Below are 20,662 nucleotides of genomic sequence, written 5' to 3'. Positions count from 1 at the left end.
ATTCAGAGAGACAAAACACAAAGGTACAAAGTGTCCAGTCTATCATCAAACGAAGTGTTTTCAGGTAACTTCAAAGAATTTAACTCGTTCAATGGCAGTTCATTAATTCTGTTATTTTAGGTTTTGTCAAGAGCAGTGCATGTATCACTGACAGAGCATCATTTGAATGTCCCCCAATTTTGGCTTCAGTTTTAATCGAATAAATAATTTAAAAAATCGATATACTAACATTGAGCATTTCATGTTTGAATGAGCTTTGAACGTGGCCTATTCAGAAAAACGAAAGGGATTGATAGACGAACCCAAGTGAAAACACCTTACCGACTTTGCCCTATCTCAAACCATTTTCGAATTATGGTGGATAATTGGTAATGGAAGAAAAAGGCGCAAAGTCTCAAAAAACTAAAAATTTAAAATTTATATTATAAGATGTAATTTTCATCAGAATATCTGGATCTAATGGTAAGCTTCCAGTGCTGAAAGATTGGCAAAGTTCAAAATCGAATTGTTGCCAAAATCTTTAATCACCGATTCGGCGAACACCCTTTTATCTACAGTCAAGCTTATGTACTCAAAACTTTTCCAGTGCACCAGTTTTTGAAAGAATTTACAGTAAATCATACCTGTGTTCTAGTTCAGGAGAAATTTAGTCTTTTGTTTGCAATACGTCACTGAGATCAGCGTTTTCGGCGGAAGTAGGTATTCGACGAAACTGCGGAATTGGCGGGTACAGATTTTGATGAATTTTATTTTGCAAAAAAAAAAATCCCATAAGATGGCACCACCTCTGTTAGGATATCTGTATCTAATGGCGAGCTACACGTGCTGAGAGATTGGTGAAGTGGAAAAAGTGAATTGCCACCAAAATCTACTCAAATCTCTACTTCGACAAACACTGATTTCAGTGATGTATTGTGAACAAAAGGCTAAATTTCTCTTGAACCGGAGCACCGATATGATTTACTGCAAGTTCTTTCAAAAGGTGGTGCACTGGATAAGTTTTGAGTAAATTTGCTTTGAGTAAAAATTTTTGAGTAAATTTGTTGCTAGAATTGTGTTTGCGGAATCGGTGATCAAACATTTTAGTGACAATGCGGTTTTAAACTTCGCCAATCTTTCAGCGCTTGCAGCTCGGCATTAGATCCATAGATCCAAATATTTTGATGGAAGGTGATGTTGTTTCTGATTTTTCCAAACATGTGGCCTAGTTTGCTTGCGGATTTGTCAGAAACTTCACAAATTCTGGGGGTTTTTTCTCAGACGTGACGTAATTTTCTACCATAATTTATTATCCTCCATAACTCGAAAATGGTTCGAGATAGGACAGAGTTGGTAGGATGTTTTAAATTCTACTTGGGCTTGTCTATCACCCCTTTCGTTTGACAGAATATTTCACCTTGACCCTGCATAAATCTAATACAATGAAACCTTTCTACAGCGATACTCGATGTTAACGATAAATCCCTCTGTAACGAGATGTTTTTTTCGTATATTGTTTGGAATTTTATAGTCTAATGTTAAATTCCTCTCGGCACAACGATATTCTTACTATGATAAATCTACCTATAACGACATTTCTGAGGATATTTTGAAGCCGCGTCCAACAAGCAGTTTCGGTATTTCGCACTATTTAACGATCAGAAAGTATTAATGAAGTTGCCGTGAAGCTAACTTACGTGTAGTGCAAAAAAGTACTGTGCAGTAAACCACCACTTTACGTTGAAACAAACTGAATTTTAAGTAATCGACTAATCAATTAGAATTTTTTGTTACGAACAAATATGAACTTATGAACGATTTTTATGGTGGTACTAACAACGCCAATTCAGAGGATATGCACAACAGCATAAATTTGGTTGCGAATGATGATAATGCTACCTCTCAATATAATGATAACGCCTCTACAGCGATATTTTTCTTGACCCATAGAGTATCGTTATATCGAGGTTTCACTGCACATATAAGCAAGGCCGTAAAAAGGGCAAATGAACAACTGTCCACAGCGGCAAATTTTGAGAGGAACAAAAAAAATGACAGCAGGCTGTGTCATAGACACGGCAGCAAGTTTTGACGCTAATACGCTATTCGTGCCTTGAATTGCGTGATACTGACTTAACCGTATCACTGAATTTTTCTTTAGAATAGCTAGCAGATGATACCAATGTCGTCTATTTTCGTAGCGAACTCCTCACTTGTTTAGAAACACTTTCACAGATAAGTATACATACCGTCAACTGGGGTTACTCAGTTTGATAATTGAAATTAAAAATTTTAATTCAACCTGTTGGTTAAAAGTCAAAAATAAATTTCTTATATTTGATTCATGGTTCGTATATAAGATTTATGTAGCTTTCATTTTAATGGGTAACACCCCACCCTCCTTTTTATCAAAAAAATAAAAACAGGTAGGCAAAGTTACCCCATTTCGCCGGTTGACTTCGCCCACCACTTGATTTCTATATATAACACAAATGTGAGTGAATTTGAGACGATCTACCCACACAGGGTGTCAAGAGAACTGCAATGACAACAAAAATAACGCAAAATTAATGCAGTGAAGTTTTATTTTTAAAGCATGACTCAATTATATCTCTTCTTTGAAGCGGGTCTACGAAACATCACTATAAATCGGAAAAGTACACGTTCTAGTTGAAATTAAGTAAATTATATACATTAGCAATTCATTTATTATTATAATAATGTAAGCTTTCTTTCAAAAATGAATTTCAAATTCGAATTTCGAAGAGAACGAAGGAGAAATAAGAAGAAACTTCATTGCAATACGAGTTGACGTACACAGAAAACAACTTAACAGAGTTCAAAGCTCCATAAGCGCGTATTATCTTTAGCAAATACGTTAAATCTAATATTGAAAGAGTTGAAAAAAATCCAGAATCGAAAAGGAAATATACGAGTTAAGGCAGTAAAAGTTATAGGTTAATGGTTCCCAAAGAGATTTCATATGTCCGTCCTGGAACAAATCATGAATAAAGTCAAGCTGTTTTCTGTGTATATTGGTTCTTATAAGAGTAAATCTCGTGTGTTTGAAATAAACTTCTGTTTCTTTTCACGCTGTTGAATAATTTTATTTCATATTTACGCTGTAAGATTTCATTCATTTATACCTTTTAAGTTGGTACTTTGAGACAAAGTAACAATTGTAAAATGGGCAAAATGACCCCAAATCTCCTATGGAACTTGGGGTGACACACACACACATTGGCCACTAAAATAAAAATCTTTCGGTAAGATGTAAAAACAAAACTTCAATTGCTTTACATTCTTCATTGCATCTACTAATAATAAGGATAACTCACTGAACTCACATGGTTATCAGAAATGCTCCACAAGTGAAAGTTTGTGGCCTTAAAATGTTTCTTGATATTGAATCACCTCGAGAAACGGACTTATTGGCCATTTCTCTTATCAGGAAACGCCCCCAAACCTCTAGTTGAATTAGCTATCCCTATTTATACTATATAAAGCGAATGCCTTGACGACTACAGTGCCACAAATGATCAATACACAAAGTAAGTTTTACATCACCAGAAAACTTCTTCTTTTTTTCAAAACTGGGCAAAGTCATCCCAGTTGACGGTAATCTTTTGTAGGCTTTGAACAGCTGACTGATGCGAAGATGACTTTTTGAAAGAAAGAAAATTCAACCGGATTTATGGGGAGTTGAACCCGTGTCCTCTCACTTGTCGGGTGGGCGCCCGAGCCCTTTAGGCTAAAAAGGCAGTGAATCTCAATCTTTCCTAATAGCTCGTGTGCACTGCAACGGGACCGTACATGAATGGTCGGACCTAGCTCAGGCCAAAGCTCGTTCAGTGCACACGAGCTCTAAGGAAAAATTGAGATTCATTGCCTTTGTAGTTTAGTGTTCTTGGGCACTCACCCTGCAAATGAGAACGCACGGGTTCGATTCCCGCAAGGGCAGTTGAATTTTGTTTCCTCTTTCTTTCTTAGATTCATCTTCGCATTTGCCAGCTGTTAAAAGCCTAGATATGGATAGCGGGGAGTGACATCATCCTTGAATCTTTTTTTTTTTTTTTTTTTATTAATTTCATAAAAAATCCGTACAACTCTGATTCCAAAATTGGAATAGATGTGATTAAATCTTTCTCTTTTTTCTCATTTGATATCCATAAGACATTTATTGTAGCTTTTCCTAAACGTTAGTCCGTTAAGGTAGGAAACTTTCCCTAAACAACACGGAGGAAAAATCGATTTATCTTCGCTGATCTTTTTACCTGTTTGTTTACGTAGAGCAGAGTTTGATAAACTTCCGGATCATAATGATCAAGATGGTGTAACTCGTTCCCGATAGAGTAACTCGATTAGTTAATCGGTCATTTTCCCGAAAAATGAAGCTCACGTGGGAAATTCTGCGTAACCAATTTTTGTTGGTTTTTTTTTTCTTTCTCTTTGGTAATTTGAACTGCGAGTCACTTTTCATGTATTCACCCTCTAGGGGAAGTTGTAGGAGAAAACTCACTTTGTGTCAGGTCATTTAGTTATCTGATCAAATTCGACTCCTTTTCGAGGTCCATTAACTGCTAAAATAACCGTTAAACTTCTTCACACAAACTGAAGCTTCATATCAACTGGAACACATCTCTTTCCTCTCTCACAATACAAAAACAAGGACGAAAAAGGAATAGTCAGACATTCCGATAATAACAAAGCATCACTTTGCGCCGGCAATTTTTATGATTCGATTCCAGATCTCCATGATGACCGCATTGAGAACTTATTGGAATTCTATTCAGGATTTTTATGCATATTTTTTTTCCTCTCTTACAGTTATTTTTTTCGCCTCCTCCTCCAAATCTTATTCAAGTGAACCGAATGCAGCAAATTGCGCGAACTTTCAGCAATAAGACGGGAAATGGAAGCTATTTACTTTCCTGAATTTGAAGAAGAATTAAATGCTTTTATTGTCTGAACAAAAGTGTGCATGCATTTTAAAAGAGAGAATTCCCTCCCCCCCCCCCCCCACATCACTGCTGGCCATGGTTGGTAATTTTTTCCATTACAATTATCTCAAGGAATTCGACTGGAAATGTTTTTTTAGAGTCACTTAAGCTGTATTTTGATCTCAAAGATAGTTAGAGTTTAGGGAATTGAAAATTAATGTTCCTAGACCCTGCAATTATTAGAAATTAATTGCTTGTGAATAGAACTAGGGAATACGTTACCTTTGCGATGCGCTAAACTCAAGTAGTTTCCTTGGAAATTGTTTATTCTTTTATTTTAAATTTACATTTCGTAGGTTTGAATTCCTCATTTTATTGAGTTCGGAAAAAAACGTTTGCTTTACTGTTTTTCTTACTCATCAATTTAAGTTTTCGAGTTTCATTTTTTTAATTAGAAAACTATTTCCTTTTTTCAGTCCTGTGATTACTACTCCGAATTCAGATGCCTAATTCAGCTCCGCTTGGTCATGGTTGTCTTTGTCCAACCTGTTTTTATTAGGCTGTAAACCGTAGGTTCCATTATAATGTTCCTTCATTTCTCACATTCCATTAACAGATGTCGGAAAAGTCTAGCAGCAACAATAAAAAGATAAAAAAAATAGTTATTTTGTCACTTAACGACATGAAGGATATACGGCAGCTCTGATCAAATAAAAAAACTTCCATGTTTATACAGTGGACTCTCGACTATATCCGGCCTAGACAAATAATAATGATTCTTCGTGATAAAATGAGAAATATTTTACTTTGCCAAGGCGTTCCAAGTGTTATCAATTTGTGTAATCATCTATCAATGAATACTGAAATAAATTTGAATGATTTTTGTGAGAATTAAGATTACATTAATATTTTGTTCATTTTAAAAGTTTACGTTTCCCTGCGATCATCAAATTTATCTTCTAATATGTGCAATATTTTTATTCTTAAGATTTTTTTTCTGAATAAATTTCTAAAACGGACAATACCGTAGGCGTACGCCAGTGGAAGGGGGAGAATTAGAGCATTTGATTATCATTGGTGTATTTTTGCAGTAAAAGAAGGAACTGGGAAACAATAAAAGAAACTGAACCCCTTCCAAGGAAAGTGCTGCTTACGCTATTGTATAGTGCAGTGAATAACAAACATTTACAAAATACTGGCCTGTACTTAATGGTTAGAAAATATGAATAAGAGCGGGGGGGGGGGTTTGCATAAAAAGGGTGTTCACAATAATGTTCCAACAAAAACGGAACGGCTAACAAAAAAAAAAGCAAAAACAGAAGAAAAAAAAACACATACACCGATTGGTCTCCCTTTGCCTGAAATTTGTTTTCACCGTCTGGCCAGTTTTATTGCTTTGCAGCCTTTGCGTGGATCATATTGAGATTTTCTTGGGCCAAGAACCTTGTCTTTTGCTAAATTCATTGGCATTTCCGAAAGTTCTCTCAGCCTTGGTCAAGCTCTAAAGAAAGTTTTATTTTTCTTTCGAGAGCGTTGCTTTTATGTCAGAGGTATGTCATAGAAATCAGTATTGAGTGTTGTTTCATTCTATTTTCTTTATTTCTGAATGGAAGAGAAGTAACACCTTCTTCTCCCACTTCAGTGTAGTCCTCCTACCACGAGATGAGATTTGGCTACGGCACGTCATGTCACGTGAAACGATTCTATTTTATCCTAGAAGGACATGCCAATCGTGGGAGCTCAGTCTCTGATGAACTTTTCTCGATGTGCAATCGTTTTACCAAAAACAAAATTGAATAAAATCATCCGACGTGACGTGACATGACGCAGCGAAAATTCATCTCGTGGTCGGCGGACTATACACGTCATTAGATATGTTGGTGAGTAAACAATGGTATTCTCAAACTGGATGTTGCCGTTTTGTTCTTCCAGAGCAGTTTTTCGAAACTGTTTCTTTTTCCTGGGGCAAGCTGGGGCTATGTTAGATAGCATCTGCCTTGCTTGGATGCATCTTGGGTTCGTGTGTTCTCGGAATCGCGAAGGCGATTAGTCAAAGCGTGCAAAAATGTGTGGAAAAAACCCACAAAAACTCTCACATCAATGAAGAGAAATATGTATGCATCAGAGGAGAAAAAATAATTTCCCCGGAAAAAAAAAAATTCCTTTAATCTGAAAAGTAAGACAAATGGGTGAATTTTCCGAAGCGTAGGAGGACGCTTGAAATGACACCAAAAAGGACGTGTCCTCTTAAAGAAACACGTCTGGTAACTTTAGTTTGTACTATATAAGCAAAGTACACATAATGGTGTAGTGCTAGAGCGTCTGCTTCCCATCATTAGTGTGTCGGTGACGGTGGACGGACTTCAAATATAGATGGCAGCTCTGAAAATTCACACACGACACTACATGCGCACTCAGACTGTTAGATTCACACATTTTGTTCCAGACTCTGCCACGAAGATGGGCTGGAAGAGATCTCGGCTACGGTATAAGTCCGGTAGCAGAGTGCGGGCGTTCATTCATTAAGCTGTAAAACAATTGAAGAACATTCATTGATCTACAAGACCTTTTAATGCCGGTAAAACAGCAATTTCAGACAACTTATAACCTGATAGAACAAATAATTCATATTCGCTTGTAACGAAAATTATTAATTATTATAACGTTATAACGCCAGTTTACTTCGTGATTGAGAGCTCTCGTTTCAACAGACTTCTAGCGTACATATGCAAATTTTTACATACTATATTTCAAGTTTAATTTCAATTTATTTCCGTACATGAATATTACAGTGCATTATAAAACTTGTATAAATGAAGTGAAACCTCTCTTTTGCGGTCAACGGTGGGACCAAAAACATTCGTTTGTAAAAGAGGGGTGACCGTAAATCAGAGGTTTGAAATACCTACTTTTATTATACAAGGAGAAAATATTATTTGGCCGTAAAAGAGGGGTGGCCGAATCTGAGGGGTGTCCGTTAAGAGGGGTTTTACTGTATTAGTAAAAATAAAAAAAAATGTTATTCAATAAATTTCTAAAAACCAAAAGTGCTATTCTTCCGATATTTTTCCTCTTAAATTTAGAAAACTTTAATCTGTTTCGAAAAATTAAAAACTTTCTTTTCCCCTTAATTTGTTTATACCTTCAGGTACCTCCATCTGTCCCACTTTTTTTTTCTTTTATCTTCTTGAGTGCCATTATTATCGGTGGATACTTTTATTATCACTGATCAAGTAAATGCTCTGCTATGTTCCAATCAGGAAGAAGAGGATTCGAGATATTCTTGACGCATAAAAATATGCCTGAAATTTTCTAATAATGTTTTCCCAGCATAATGTCATGTTATTCAAAATATCAAACACAAGAAGAAAGAAGAAAAAAATAATCTCATTGACTGCAATTAAGTTTCGATTCAATTAGCCGAAATTAATTAATCGATATTCAGATGCACCACCGCTTGACTCATCAGGGAAATGATACGGGAAAAAGGATTTTCTTTCCCTTCTTTTATATATATATATATATTCTATCTTTTATTTATCTTTCTTTATCCACCTTCTTCTTTCTTAACTCTTGTGGCCCTTTTTCTTTTTTTAGGAATTCCCGTTACCGAATCCATTCCTTTAATTAAATATTTTTCCTTTATACGCATTTATATGATCAAAGTGCCTGAGCTTTAAGCAAAACTTTCAGTTTAACTAGCTATATATACAAAAATAATTTTTCTTTAACCATTAGCTCTTTTTTTTCGCTCCTTGCCGGAGAATCTCAACTGAATTTTTTATTTTAAAAATTAATGAGATTAAAATATTTAAACCTTTTTTTCGATACGATATATTTCAATAATGCAGGTTATGTAGCTATATGAATTAAATTTTGATTTTTCGATGTGGTGTGGATGACATCCACGTTTGTTTAAAAAAAATTTGAAATGCCAGAAAATTTCACACACATAAACTACTCTATGTACAAAGCCCAATTTCACTATATGTATTTACAAATACAAAGGCCGCAACAGTGAAGTGCCCAACGAAGTGGCAGAACAAAAAAATGATAAAGAAAACACAAAATGCCCATAGGAATGTGGATGCCAAATGATAATTTTAAAATGCAGCAACACCCAAAATTAAATCAATATTCATGAAAAAAAAAAAAAAAACTATGCGAAACATATAGCATATTGCCCATACGCACATAAAAAATTATGGTTGTCTTGATCCAAGTAGGGACAGCTTTTCGATTTATCTCAATATCAATATCATATTAAATAAGTGCTGGAACCTGGGGGGCTGAGACGTTTAATGAATATACATTGCAACGCGCAACTGCTCCCCCCCCCCACCCCTGGCTTGAGTCGCGTATACACGGGAAAGCTGACAACTTTCAGCCCTCAACGTTTTCTTCATTTCGGTGTCTCTGGTATTCCACTTACGTACTCTGTGCTACCATGCTCTGAGCGACCAACATAAATATTATCGTACTGTGAGGAACGAAATCCTTCTTTCTATTCTTTATTTCAACAACAGAGGGCCGGCCATTATGAAGTATTATAAATGCCAGCGATTATAACTTTCAGTTCGTGCGTTAAAGCGTAAATTCCTCTATGGCTAAGCATTTTCTTTTGAGGATGCTTTATTAAATTTTTGCTATTTCTCCTTATATGTATAGCCACTCACCGACTTAATTTCCGTTATTTTACCTATTTCTATGTACTCCATAAAATCGAACTTAAAAGGCTAACTGTAGTTAATTGAAATGAAAACGGGAGCATTCAACTAATTATAGCCAATAGGAATCTAGCTCAGGGATTTCCAAATAGTGTGCCACTCCACCTCAGTGTGCCGCGAAATTAACCGGATAAATGTGCTGCGGGATATCTCGAGAATAGCATTGCATTAAAAATACCAATTAGGTCCGTAATTTCCAACGATGGGTCGAGTGAAATCCTAATGTGGCTAGGGATCATGCTGCTTTGCAGCAAAGTCTTTTACATTAAAAACTAATTATTTGTCAGTATTCAAAACCAAATTAACAGTTAAATTGTACATACACATTCCGCTTTTGATGCAGGAAGAGAGGGATAAATACTGTATAAAGGAAGAAAGAAAATCTAGAGTCGCACGCACAAATCTCACAACAAGATTTCCCTATTATCGAAGAAATATTCCATGAAAAGATTTGTCCGAGTAAAGAATAAAAAGAGACATTTGGTCGCTCAGAGCACAACTAGATTTATCTTGGTCGCATAGAGCAGGGGGTCGTTCAAAGCACAGAGCACGACACAAGTATTTCCTTTTAAACGTGTCAATGTATTATAATTCACAATGGTTGCGATTAAATGAATTTAATCACAACCCTGTTAGAGAAAAATTTCCAGCAATACCGTAACCTGGAGTTGCCCCTTACCAATCGATATTGCTGTCGATGAAAGACTTTAGGGGAATGCGAAGAGACCGTTTTAAGAATGAAGGTGAGCATTCTATGTACAGTAAAGCCCCCTCTTAATGGACATTCCCCAACGACATGCGGTCACCCTCCCCCCCTCTTTCACGGCCAAATAATATTTCCCTTTGTACAATAAAAGTTTGCATTTCATACCCTTGATTAACGGTCACCCCTCTTTCACGGAGGAATTTTTTTTGCCCCGTGGTGACCGCAAAAGAGAGATTTTACTGTATTTGATTTTTTGACCACCGTGGAACATTGTTCAGAAAACCTAAGCCACTCGTCGATGATAACTTCCGGATTAGGTAATATTTCTAGAGAGTAAGCATCATGGGCGGAGATACCCCCAGCGTCAAAGGTGGAGTCAATTGATCTAATGTATATATGAATTAACATCATCATCATCGTGCCCCCCAGCAATAATGACCGTGCCCCTCCCCCCAGACTTCCAAGTCTTTTTACACCTACGGTAAGCATTTAAATTGGTACGCACCGGTATTTCTAGTCATATGGGGAGCCTCTCAGTGCGTCACTGTTCGCCAATGCGCATCTAGATTCATAATTCACGCATCAGAATTCAACTTTACTCCAAATTTCGTTGAGTGGAACTACTCCTTCAAATTTTAGTGGTTTAATTAAATAGAGCTATTTCTCTATTTTTTCATTAAAAAAAAATACATTTCTTTTTACAAGACTACTCCTTAAAATTTTAGAGAGGAGTAAAATACTGTACAAAATAATGTTTTTCGGTTAACACTGTCACTGCTCAGTAAAGGGTGCCCCATGAATTGAAATTCAAATCAGTAGTTTACAAATTCATAAAAACTATAGGAATTGGTAATTTGAATCCGGTTTTTGCAAAATAGTCATTTCTCACGAAGAGGGATTTATTTTTGGTACCGAAAATAAATTCAGTCCAAATTTCTACTGATAGAGAGCTCTGCACGGAAGGGGGGAAAACTGACTGGGAATACGAAAAAATGCAGGATGTACGATTAAAATGGCTCATTTCTGAAGTTTCCTGGCACTTGCGCTTTCATGAGGTTTCCAATGTGATGTTGATATTGGTTGATAAAATCACGCTATTGGTGAATTTGTTTTATTTCAGCCACGAATCACCAGCTGAAGCTTTATGGACTTATAGTACTATGATTCGAATATTTCCAGTGGTTTGCTTTCCTGCACCGTTCTCTATCGACACATATTTGAACTAATTTTTTTTTCTAAATTTGTTTTCTCTCTTCGTGAGAATAACTTCTTCGCAAACCGCATTCAAATACCCCACTTCCTCCCATTTTTATGAATTTTTAAACTATTTATGAATGGGACATACCCTGTATGTTAGCAGTTATTTATTTATTTATTATTCATTTTATTCATTCATTTTTCTTTCTTAATCAAAAATATGTGACAATTTTATTTTTATATTTTCTAAATTTTTTAAATGACAAAACGATTGAACTTCGATTCAAATGTTTATATAATTTGTTTGAAATTTGGCGGGATAATTTATTTATTTTTTGATTCAGATTAGATTACGTGCTGCCATCTCTTAGTATACTATAAAACTTAAATCATCACCTCATTCATTCTGTTTCATTGTCTTGCTACTAGATAGCAGCATAAATACTAAATCCAATCTTGAAAAACTTTTACATCCGACGATTCAATCGATGAATGAACTATTAATAAATAATCAATATATTTGAATAATTTCATTACTAAGAAAATACACATTATGAAAACGAGTTAAAATTTATATTTTAAAAAAAATGTAAAAGTAATATAATGAAGTGAAATGCAGCGCCTGCAAAGACCGTGTTCGAGTCAAGGCCGTTGTAAACAGACGGCGAGTTCATGGATTTTGTTTTGTTGTTTGAGCGTTTCGCTTGAGATGTTACACTGACGTGTTGAAGAAGAAGAAGAAGGGAATTCACTCGGAGCATCTTGACGTCTCTTAAAGGTCGGCCTCCATTGCCTTTCTCGTGAATTCAAGGCACTCGGTGTGGTCACACTCTCTTGCATTCAGGGGCGTTAGAAAGGTATGTGCGATTCATCTTGAATTCTGAGTAGAAAAATAATAATTCTTTAGTAGTAGACAGCATCCTATGTAAGATTAGTTTCAATGAAAATGATTTAGGTGACGTGTTTATCTTTTACAATGTGTTACAGTTTTTAATCGATATTTCATTTAGGGGCTTCAATAAATTATTGATATACTGAGTAAGTGAGGAATGAGTTATTGTGTATTTTGACAACTTCCATTGAATCTAGATTTTTTTTTTTCAAATTCACAGTTTTGGATTGAGATAATAATGATACAATAATAATTATATTTTTGTTAAGGAACTAAGCTTAATTACATCTCAGGCTTACACAGGGTTCCCAGTAACATTAGAATGTCAGGGAAAATGTAAAACATTTGACAAAATTCAGGGAGGAAAAATACTGGTAACAGCTTAATCCCTTTTTGGTGATGTATTGACGATATTTTTCTTTGGCGTGAAAAGCATGATGACAAGTTGCCAAGAGTGAAAACGAAGTCATGCTTTCGGATGTCTTTCTTGCGGAAGAAAAAAAATTGCTGGCAGATTGCTAAAAAGTGATAATAGTATGGATGTTTAAACGAAACCATATTAGTCATAGATGCTAGAACCTAGAGGCTGAAGTCATTTGAGCCTCCCCGCCCCCAATATTTTCTTCATGTCAGCACCTCTAATATTAGTATCATGTGAATGAGTCTTGACTATGAGGTGGACTGTAACTGATTTTACTACTGTAATTGCAATTTTGATTATTTTTCAGCTACAATTCTATTTTCTGTTATATCAAGTACCAGGTGTACCCCCCACAATATTTTAAATCCCACTCCCTCCTTTTTCCCAATATTTCTGAGCCCTCCCAATATTTCAGTAACTGTATTTCTTCATCGAAAGAGCTTCATAAATGACACACTATCATTACTAATTGTTTTTAATCAAAAATGTAAACATTTCCCATATGCCAGAGCTGGACAAATTCCAGGTTGCCACAATAACAAAAAAAATTGGTATTGGCACCTAAAACTTTCTTTGTGTGTTTAAAACTTTTAACATGTATAAAATATTTTAAAATAGGTTGATTCTTTTTGAATCTTCTCATATAAACTTTGATCTATTAATTAAAGTTAAATGTGTATAATTTGCTAAAATTACATTATACACTGGTGAAATAAATTAAGAGAATGTGCATACTTTATCGAATTTCATGAAAAGAACTGAACTGAATGTAAAACCACTCCTTCTAGACAAAAATGCAAATCTTGTACGTCAAATACCTAAGCGTACACGTGTGTGTAGGTGGAGCCAGTAGAGAAACAGGCTTTATAAGCGCGCGTAAGTTAAGACGCATTTGGTTCGCTAGCACACCTCGGCGAATTTCTTGGTGTTATTTTGCAGCACTCTGTTAATTTCAAATTGTAACAGTAAAAATGAGTAACCACCAACGTTTAGCTGATGGAATGAGGTGGCGAATTGTGGGGAGGCTAGAAGCAGGCTAATCTCAATCAAGTCCAGATTTGTAGAGAGTTAAATTTAATGCCCAGCGTAACTTATGGAAACAGTTCCAGAATACCAGATCCATCAAGAGAAAGCCTGGGCGAGGTCATCCAAAAGCCACGACTGCGAGAGAAGATCGCCATTTGTCGATTATAGCGAGGCGTAACAGGAGTGCTACAGCTTCTCAGCTCTCTTGTGACTTGTATGCAGCCACAGGAACCCGTGTGTATCAAGGGTGACTGTTTCCAAAAGACTTCATGAGAGAGGGTTGTTTGCAAGAAGACCTGGTATTTGCGTCCCGCTCACTTCTACTGACAGGAGAATCCGTTTATCATGGTGCAGAGAGCATAGAGATAAGGATCAATGGGCGACCGTTCTCTTCACTGATGAGTCACAGTTCAGCAGCCTAAGCACCGATTCTTGCCGTACGTTCATATGGAGAGAACCAGGAACCCGCTACCTACCCTCCAATGTTTGCGAAATCAACCATTATGGCGGAGGTCTGGCAGGCATCATGCTGGATTTCCGCACACCTCTCCATGTCTTTCAAAGACGCACTGTGACTGGTGTGAGGTATAGGGATGTCTTGGAGCCCTATGTTCACCTTTTCAGGGGTGCAGTTGGCCCTGAGTTCATTTTAATGGACAATAACGCGAGGCCACATAGAGCTCTTCTGCTCGACGATTTTCTAGAGAGTGAGGATGTTCGCCAGCCAGATCTCCAGACCTTAACCCTATAGAGCATGTCTGGGACGCTCTGGGGAGGGCAATTGCAACTCGCAACCCCCCTCCGGGAACCATCCAGGGAATGAAAACAGCGTTGCTGAACGAGTGGGACCAATTGCCACAGGAAATGATAAATTGCCTTATTTCAAGTATGAAATCACGCTGTGAGACCTGTATATCTGTAAGAGGGGACCATACCCCCTATTAACCCATTTTTTTGTTTATTCTGCAACCGCTGTTTCATACCTTCCGACTCCAACGTGTGTTACGCACGATCATGCGTGTGTATTACAATTATTGAATGGTTATTTGTTTTGTATTGTATCAATGTATGTACATATCAAATTTCATTAAAATCGATACAGTAGTTCTAGAGATAATCGACCAAGTCTGCAAATTCTCTTAATTTCTTACACCAGTGTATGATACATGTTTGGTGAGTAGCTGTTCAGCTGAGTTAAGGCATTCTTTAGTTTCGACATATTTTTGCATTGCAAAAAATAATAAATTTCTTGTTCAGACATTTTCATTTTGAAGAATCTCTTCGACTCTCCCACCTTCAGTTCATTAATGTGACCTACACTTTGGGAACCACTGATACTATTATATTCAAACAGCTCAAGAAGAATTAAATGGGCCAGTGCTCGCAGGTTAATTTATGGAAAAATCTAGCAGGCTTGTAAATTCTCATCGGTCTTAGTCTTTTTTGTGAAATTAGTCATTCATGTTCCAATGATGTAACCATTTTCAGTGCATTTGTCTTGTGTATGTTCAGTTATACTGAGTGTTCGGGTCTATGAGCTTCAGATAGCATGATTTTTCCTCACAATTCAACATTCTCATCAGACACAAGGGCCAGTGCTAAAAATAAATTCATACCTCTCCAGATGAGGTTTGAGGTATGACTGTTTTTGCTCATTTAAATACTCTGATAATGGGTTTAAAGTACACCATGTTTTTCCAGGAGAGCATGGCTGAATCCGTAGTTGAACCACTTGCTCAAAAGCTTGTTATAGAAGCTGATCCAGTGGAAGAGTCAGTTGTAAAGCAGGATGAAGTTAACTCGCACCCGAACAAGGTTCCAGAAAATGCCACAGCATCTTTGAAAGAAGGTGATAAAAATGACAAAAATATTAAGTGTCCAAGATGCTATTCAACAGTTTTGCTTCCTGATATGGCTGAACTAGTCATTAAAAAAGTAAGTAACTGACATAAAATTGAATAAAATAAAAAAGTCTGTTATAATAAGAGCTCGCAATCAAAGGGGAAATTGTTGTTATAACAGACTTATTGAAGGAAAAGGAATATTTGCGTAGTGTCAAGGTAAAAAATTCCTGCTATATCTTTATCATAGTTGTCTTTTAACTCATTTTTCCAGTCAAATTTTGTTATAATGACACCTCAGCTATAACAACATTAAGTGGATGCTACAACTGATTCTCATAGAGAATAATGCTAATGAATATTGCTTATAATGTCAACGAAATGCAACAGATATGACACATTTTTCATCATTTTTTTTGTTTCTAAATCTTTTCCAGAAGAAATTCCTATAATTTCAGTCCAGGACATGGAGAAATGTTTGTCCATTGATACATAAAAATGGGGAAAAACCACTTATTACTTGTTAAACACTAGAAGTGCTCATTGTTTAGTTTTCATTCATTTTACATAGGAATATTGGTAATGCTCTTAGAAGCCATTAGCTTATTGATGTCTAGTATTCATAGTAATTATAGTATCTTCCCATCTATCAGGATCCATTATCTCTTTTCAGCATTCATTATTTCTTCAAGCTTTTTAAGGGATGTCTGAGAATGTGCTCACCCACTTCAATGAATATGAAAGAGGTTGCTTTGCCCTGATGGCTCCAAAAAATTTGCTTGTCCTTATCTAGAAGTGTCTTAATGGTGATGTGTTCGGAAAGTGTGGTTTCATCGAAACTTCATGACTCAACCTGCGGGTGGGGAGTATTGATTTTTTTTCTTATCAGCTTTTTCCCCCTTTTTGACAATCACAAGCCAGCAAGCAACAACTTTCACCACTCATTCATTTTGCCAAGTGATCTGCGAAATCATAGTACTACGAAATCATATCACTGTGTCCCGGGTTATTTAAGTGATCTGAAAATGTGCCACAGGCCACTTAAATGTTCTGGAATTGTACCACAGAACACTTATCATAATCGATAATGCCTAGCATAGTAATTCCCGGACCTTTTAGAGTCGTGGAGCACTAACGTTCACAGGGACGCTGGAAGTCACACTCGAGCTGTGTGCAACTAAAATTTAATTTCAATATTATGCCAGCCCATACACCATTTTTTCTGAAAATAGTTCTTTATTCAGTCAAATTCAACTGCTCAATTGGACTGTGTTGTTATTCAGATCAGATATTTAAATCGTATTACCATTCAACTGAATACAGTGGGGTAGTCTGTTTATGAACCATGCAATGCACACTTCACTGTATGGGCTTCAGGAGTCAAGAACTTATAAGGATACCTTTGCTGAAAGCAAGGCATCTCACTGAGCATACTTCTGAGCCAGAGTAATGTGATTAAAATGCACATTCTAGGAGCTATAGACTGGAAGACAATGAATGGTCTGTTGGATATCAGGAGCAAATAGCACGGAATGACTAGTCTTATTTCCAACTATACTAGGCAGTTATGCAACTGAAAATATAGTGACGCCTGTATAAAACTATGATCCAGCATGCCAGGTTGAAATCATACATGTTCATTGTAATTGAATGATGGCATATGGTACGGTACTGTCTATGCATGGGCCCGACTCAGGAAGAACTACCCTGAAAGTTTTTTACCCACTGATTGGATAATTGCAGTTTAGTTCAAAAACAAAACCTCTGATATTAGCACTGATACATTTTATCATATTAAAAACATTTGCTTTCGTTGATTCAAAAAGAAATTACCTGCCAGCTTTAAGCTGTAATAAATGTAAAGTTCTGAAATACTTAGAAAAATAAGTTACTCAGTTTCTCTAGTCTCTTTGGTGGATCACTTAATGCTCCACAGAGCACAGTTTGGGAAGCCCAGGCCTAGCATATTGCATAGTATGGAGACTCATGTGTATTATTACATCTGATTTTATTTTTTTCTTAAAGTCTTAAAATGTCAATTTCGCTTGTAATGACACCTGTTATAATGACAAAATTCTGCAGAATCTTCAATGTCATTATAACAGAGGACTGACTATATAAGCCAGTAGTTCTCAAACTTTTGTCAATCACGGTTCTCTTACCCAATTCATGATTCATCTGTGGCTTCCAGAAGAGTTTAGTAGATATTTTCCCTTATAAAAAAAACACTTCAAAGCATAAATAGGCACACAAATCATTATCTCTTGCTCACCGCGTCACCCCGACAAATATTGGCGATGCACACTTTAAGAAACACTGGTATAAGCAAATGTAAAGATTTTTCAGTCGTGAAATTGATTTTTTGGTCTCATTGCAGTTGATTTGCTGAGACGTTTTTTACATACAATTATTTATTCTCCAAAAAATTTAGTGGGGGCTGACCAAACATGTAAAATTTGCACTGTCCAAACATGGACTGGTCAACATTTTTGTGCTGATCTGAAAGTTTTTAGCACGATTGGTTCAACCATTCGGAAACTACTTTAAAACTGCAAGTTCCATTCAAATAAACCGTGGACTGTCTCTTAAGGGAGACAAAAGCTGAATAGAATCATCACATATTCCATGTGCATAATGGGGAAGCCTAAAAATATAAACAGGACGGTAAAAACGTGACTTTTCTTCGCCTTTTGTTAGAAGTAGCTCAAAGTAAGGTTACAAGGAGTGATGATAAATTATAGTATACTCCATGCTTTTAGTCCAAAAATCGAAAAGAAAAACAGGTTATACCAAAAGCTTCATCATTTCAACTCACTGTAATTGAATATTTTTTGTATCTTCAACATTAGCTATTTAACAATCGCTCGTTATATAGAAATACTCATTATAAGACTTTAATTGTATTTTCCATAATTAATCTGTATTTCAATTTGTAAATATTTTTCATATAGAAATTATAGTTTGAATCACATTTTCCATGTTAAATACCCCCAAAATAAATAGTGATAAAAGCATTTGTCTTATTATAAAATATTCAATGTTTAGTAAGTTCTGGCAAAGTGTTTCTTAACCATTTTAACGTTATAGATAAAACATATGAAAATGTTTTTCCCTTTATTAGTTGACTCTGCCAGCAATGGAAAAGAAACTAGAAAAGGCATTGCCAGGCACAGAAACTGAAATGGAAAAGTACTGGCAAGTGAACAACATTTATACTTTCGAGAACATTGGTTTCACCAAAGAAGTAGGTGATGTGAAGTACCTCATCTGCGCAGACTGTGAAGTTGGACCCATTGGCTACCATGACAAGAACACCAAGCTTTCCTATGTGTCCGCAGATAGAGTCACTTACTCTTAACTTTCTGTGATAGAGAGAGAATTTGTGCTGGATGCTTTGAGTATTTTTTCATCCTTTTTACAACGCTGCTGGTGATAAAATTTGTAAGCATATAACCCAGTGTTCTCCAATGAATGCTGTCACAATTGTTTCTTTATCATTCCTGTATGTTTGTTCTTTTATACTATATATGTCTACAGATGAGCAATAATAAAGCATCATTGTCATTCAAAAAAATTCTTCTGTCATATTTTCCAGTAGTATAGTGGTACCTTAGCTAACATACATCAGGGCAATCATTAACAGTCGCAGGGGCCCATGCGAAAATAATTGTGTGGCTCGGGCATCTCAAGTTTTTTTTTGGGGGTGGGGGGTGAATCAGGCACCAAAAAAATTCACACATGATTACAGAATATACATGAATGTATATGAAAAAAGAAATATAAACACATAATTTGAATCTTAAATTTACACAAAAATTAATTAAAATTTCGAATGGAAGAAAGTTTAAATTAATGAAAGAAATGTGTGCATAGTTCCAAAACTAATGAAAATTAGAACCCTATGAAAGAAATTATTTAAAAACTAATAAAAATTATGATTTGTGAATTTTAAAAAAAATTGAATTTTCATATATAGGTGATATATTTTCTTTCAGAGTTGATGAAAAGAATAATTTCAGAAATAATGAAAGAGGTAATTCAAGGAATAATGAGAATAGAGTATTAGTAAAAGAAATAATTCAAGGGTATAAAAATTCAGGATAAATAGAAGAAATAATTGATGAAAGCATTCAATAATTTGTTATATGTGAATACAACAAAAACCCCTTCACCTAATACTGTATGCATTTTTCTTATTTTCTTGATTCTCACATATCTTGTTTTGCTAATTAAAAAAATAATTGATATATGGGGCCGTACCATTCCCCCATGCTTATAAAAGGGTGTCCGAGAGAAACTGATGTCTAGCGCCTGCAATTACTATAGGTGTTCATTCTGAGAGAGCGTGCACATTAGAAACAAATAGATACTTGAGAATTGATATATTTAATTATGAACGGTTAGCTTTATTAAACATCCCCTACATCCTCGGTGTGTGGGGTCATGGTGCCCTTCCTACATGGATGGCGTATCAGCCAGCCGCCCCACACACGTTTTATTACTTTTCGCATAGTAAAATGAAGGTATTTGAGGTTTTGTGTTTGTATTGCAATTGTTTTTCACAAACTCAATGCTATCGAGAGTATAAAACACCATAATTCGAATATCAGTCAGTGGTTCCATCCACTTTTTAAACAGGCATCGTTTTCCTCAGTGTATTTGGAGGGAAACCCAAAGAACCATCTGAAGAAATAAAGTAGGGGGGGGGGGAGAAGAGTTTTGGGCGGAATTTGCACTATGAACTTTTCAGCTGCTTTCGATTCTGTCGTCATCGTGCCAACTGCTCAGCAGTTGCTGCTGGCAGTTTGTAATTAAACATATCAATTCTCAAATATTTATTTGTCTTTAATGCGCATGTGCTCTCAGAATGTACACCTGTAGTAATTGTGAGTGCTAGACAGTTTTTCTCAGATATTATTTTATAAGCATGGGG

At 35.9% G+C, this 20,662-nt stretch overlaps 1 protein-coding gene across 1 annotated transcript; it reads left to right on the top strand.

Moving 5' to 3' along the window:
* Nucleotides 1-12,199: 12,199 nt before the first annotated feature.
* strat (RAB interacting factor STRAT) lies at nucleotides 12,200-19,303 on the top strand. Its single transcript, XM_089243707.1, has 3 exons — nucleotides 12,200-12,406; nucleotides 15,590-15,823; nucleotides 18,851-19,303. Exons 2-3 carry the CDS (start codon nucleotides 15,596-15,598, stop codon nucleotides 19,085-19,087), a joined length of 465 nt encoding a protein of 154 aa, XP_089099833.1. The 5' UTR covers nucleotides 12,200-12,406; nucleotides 15,590-15,595; the 3' UTR covers nucleotides 19,088-19,303.
* The last annotated feature ends 1,359 nt before the right edge of the window (nucleotides 19,304-20,662 follow it).

The sequence above is a fragment of the Pholcus phalangioides genome, unplaced genomic scaffold, assembly GCF_987345545.1.
Source record: "Pholcus phalangioides strain wild (caught in Gottingen) unplaced genomic scaffold, Ppha-v1.0 ptg000015l_1, whole genome shotgun sequence".
Classification (NCBI taxonomy): domain Eukaryota; kingdom Metazoa; phylum Arthropoda; class Arachnida; order Araneae; family Pholcidae; genus Pholcus; species Pholcus phalangioides.
This window is presented reverse-complemented; position numbering and strand designations above follow the sequence as displayed.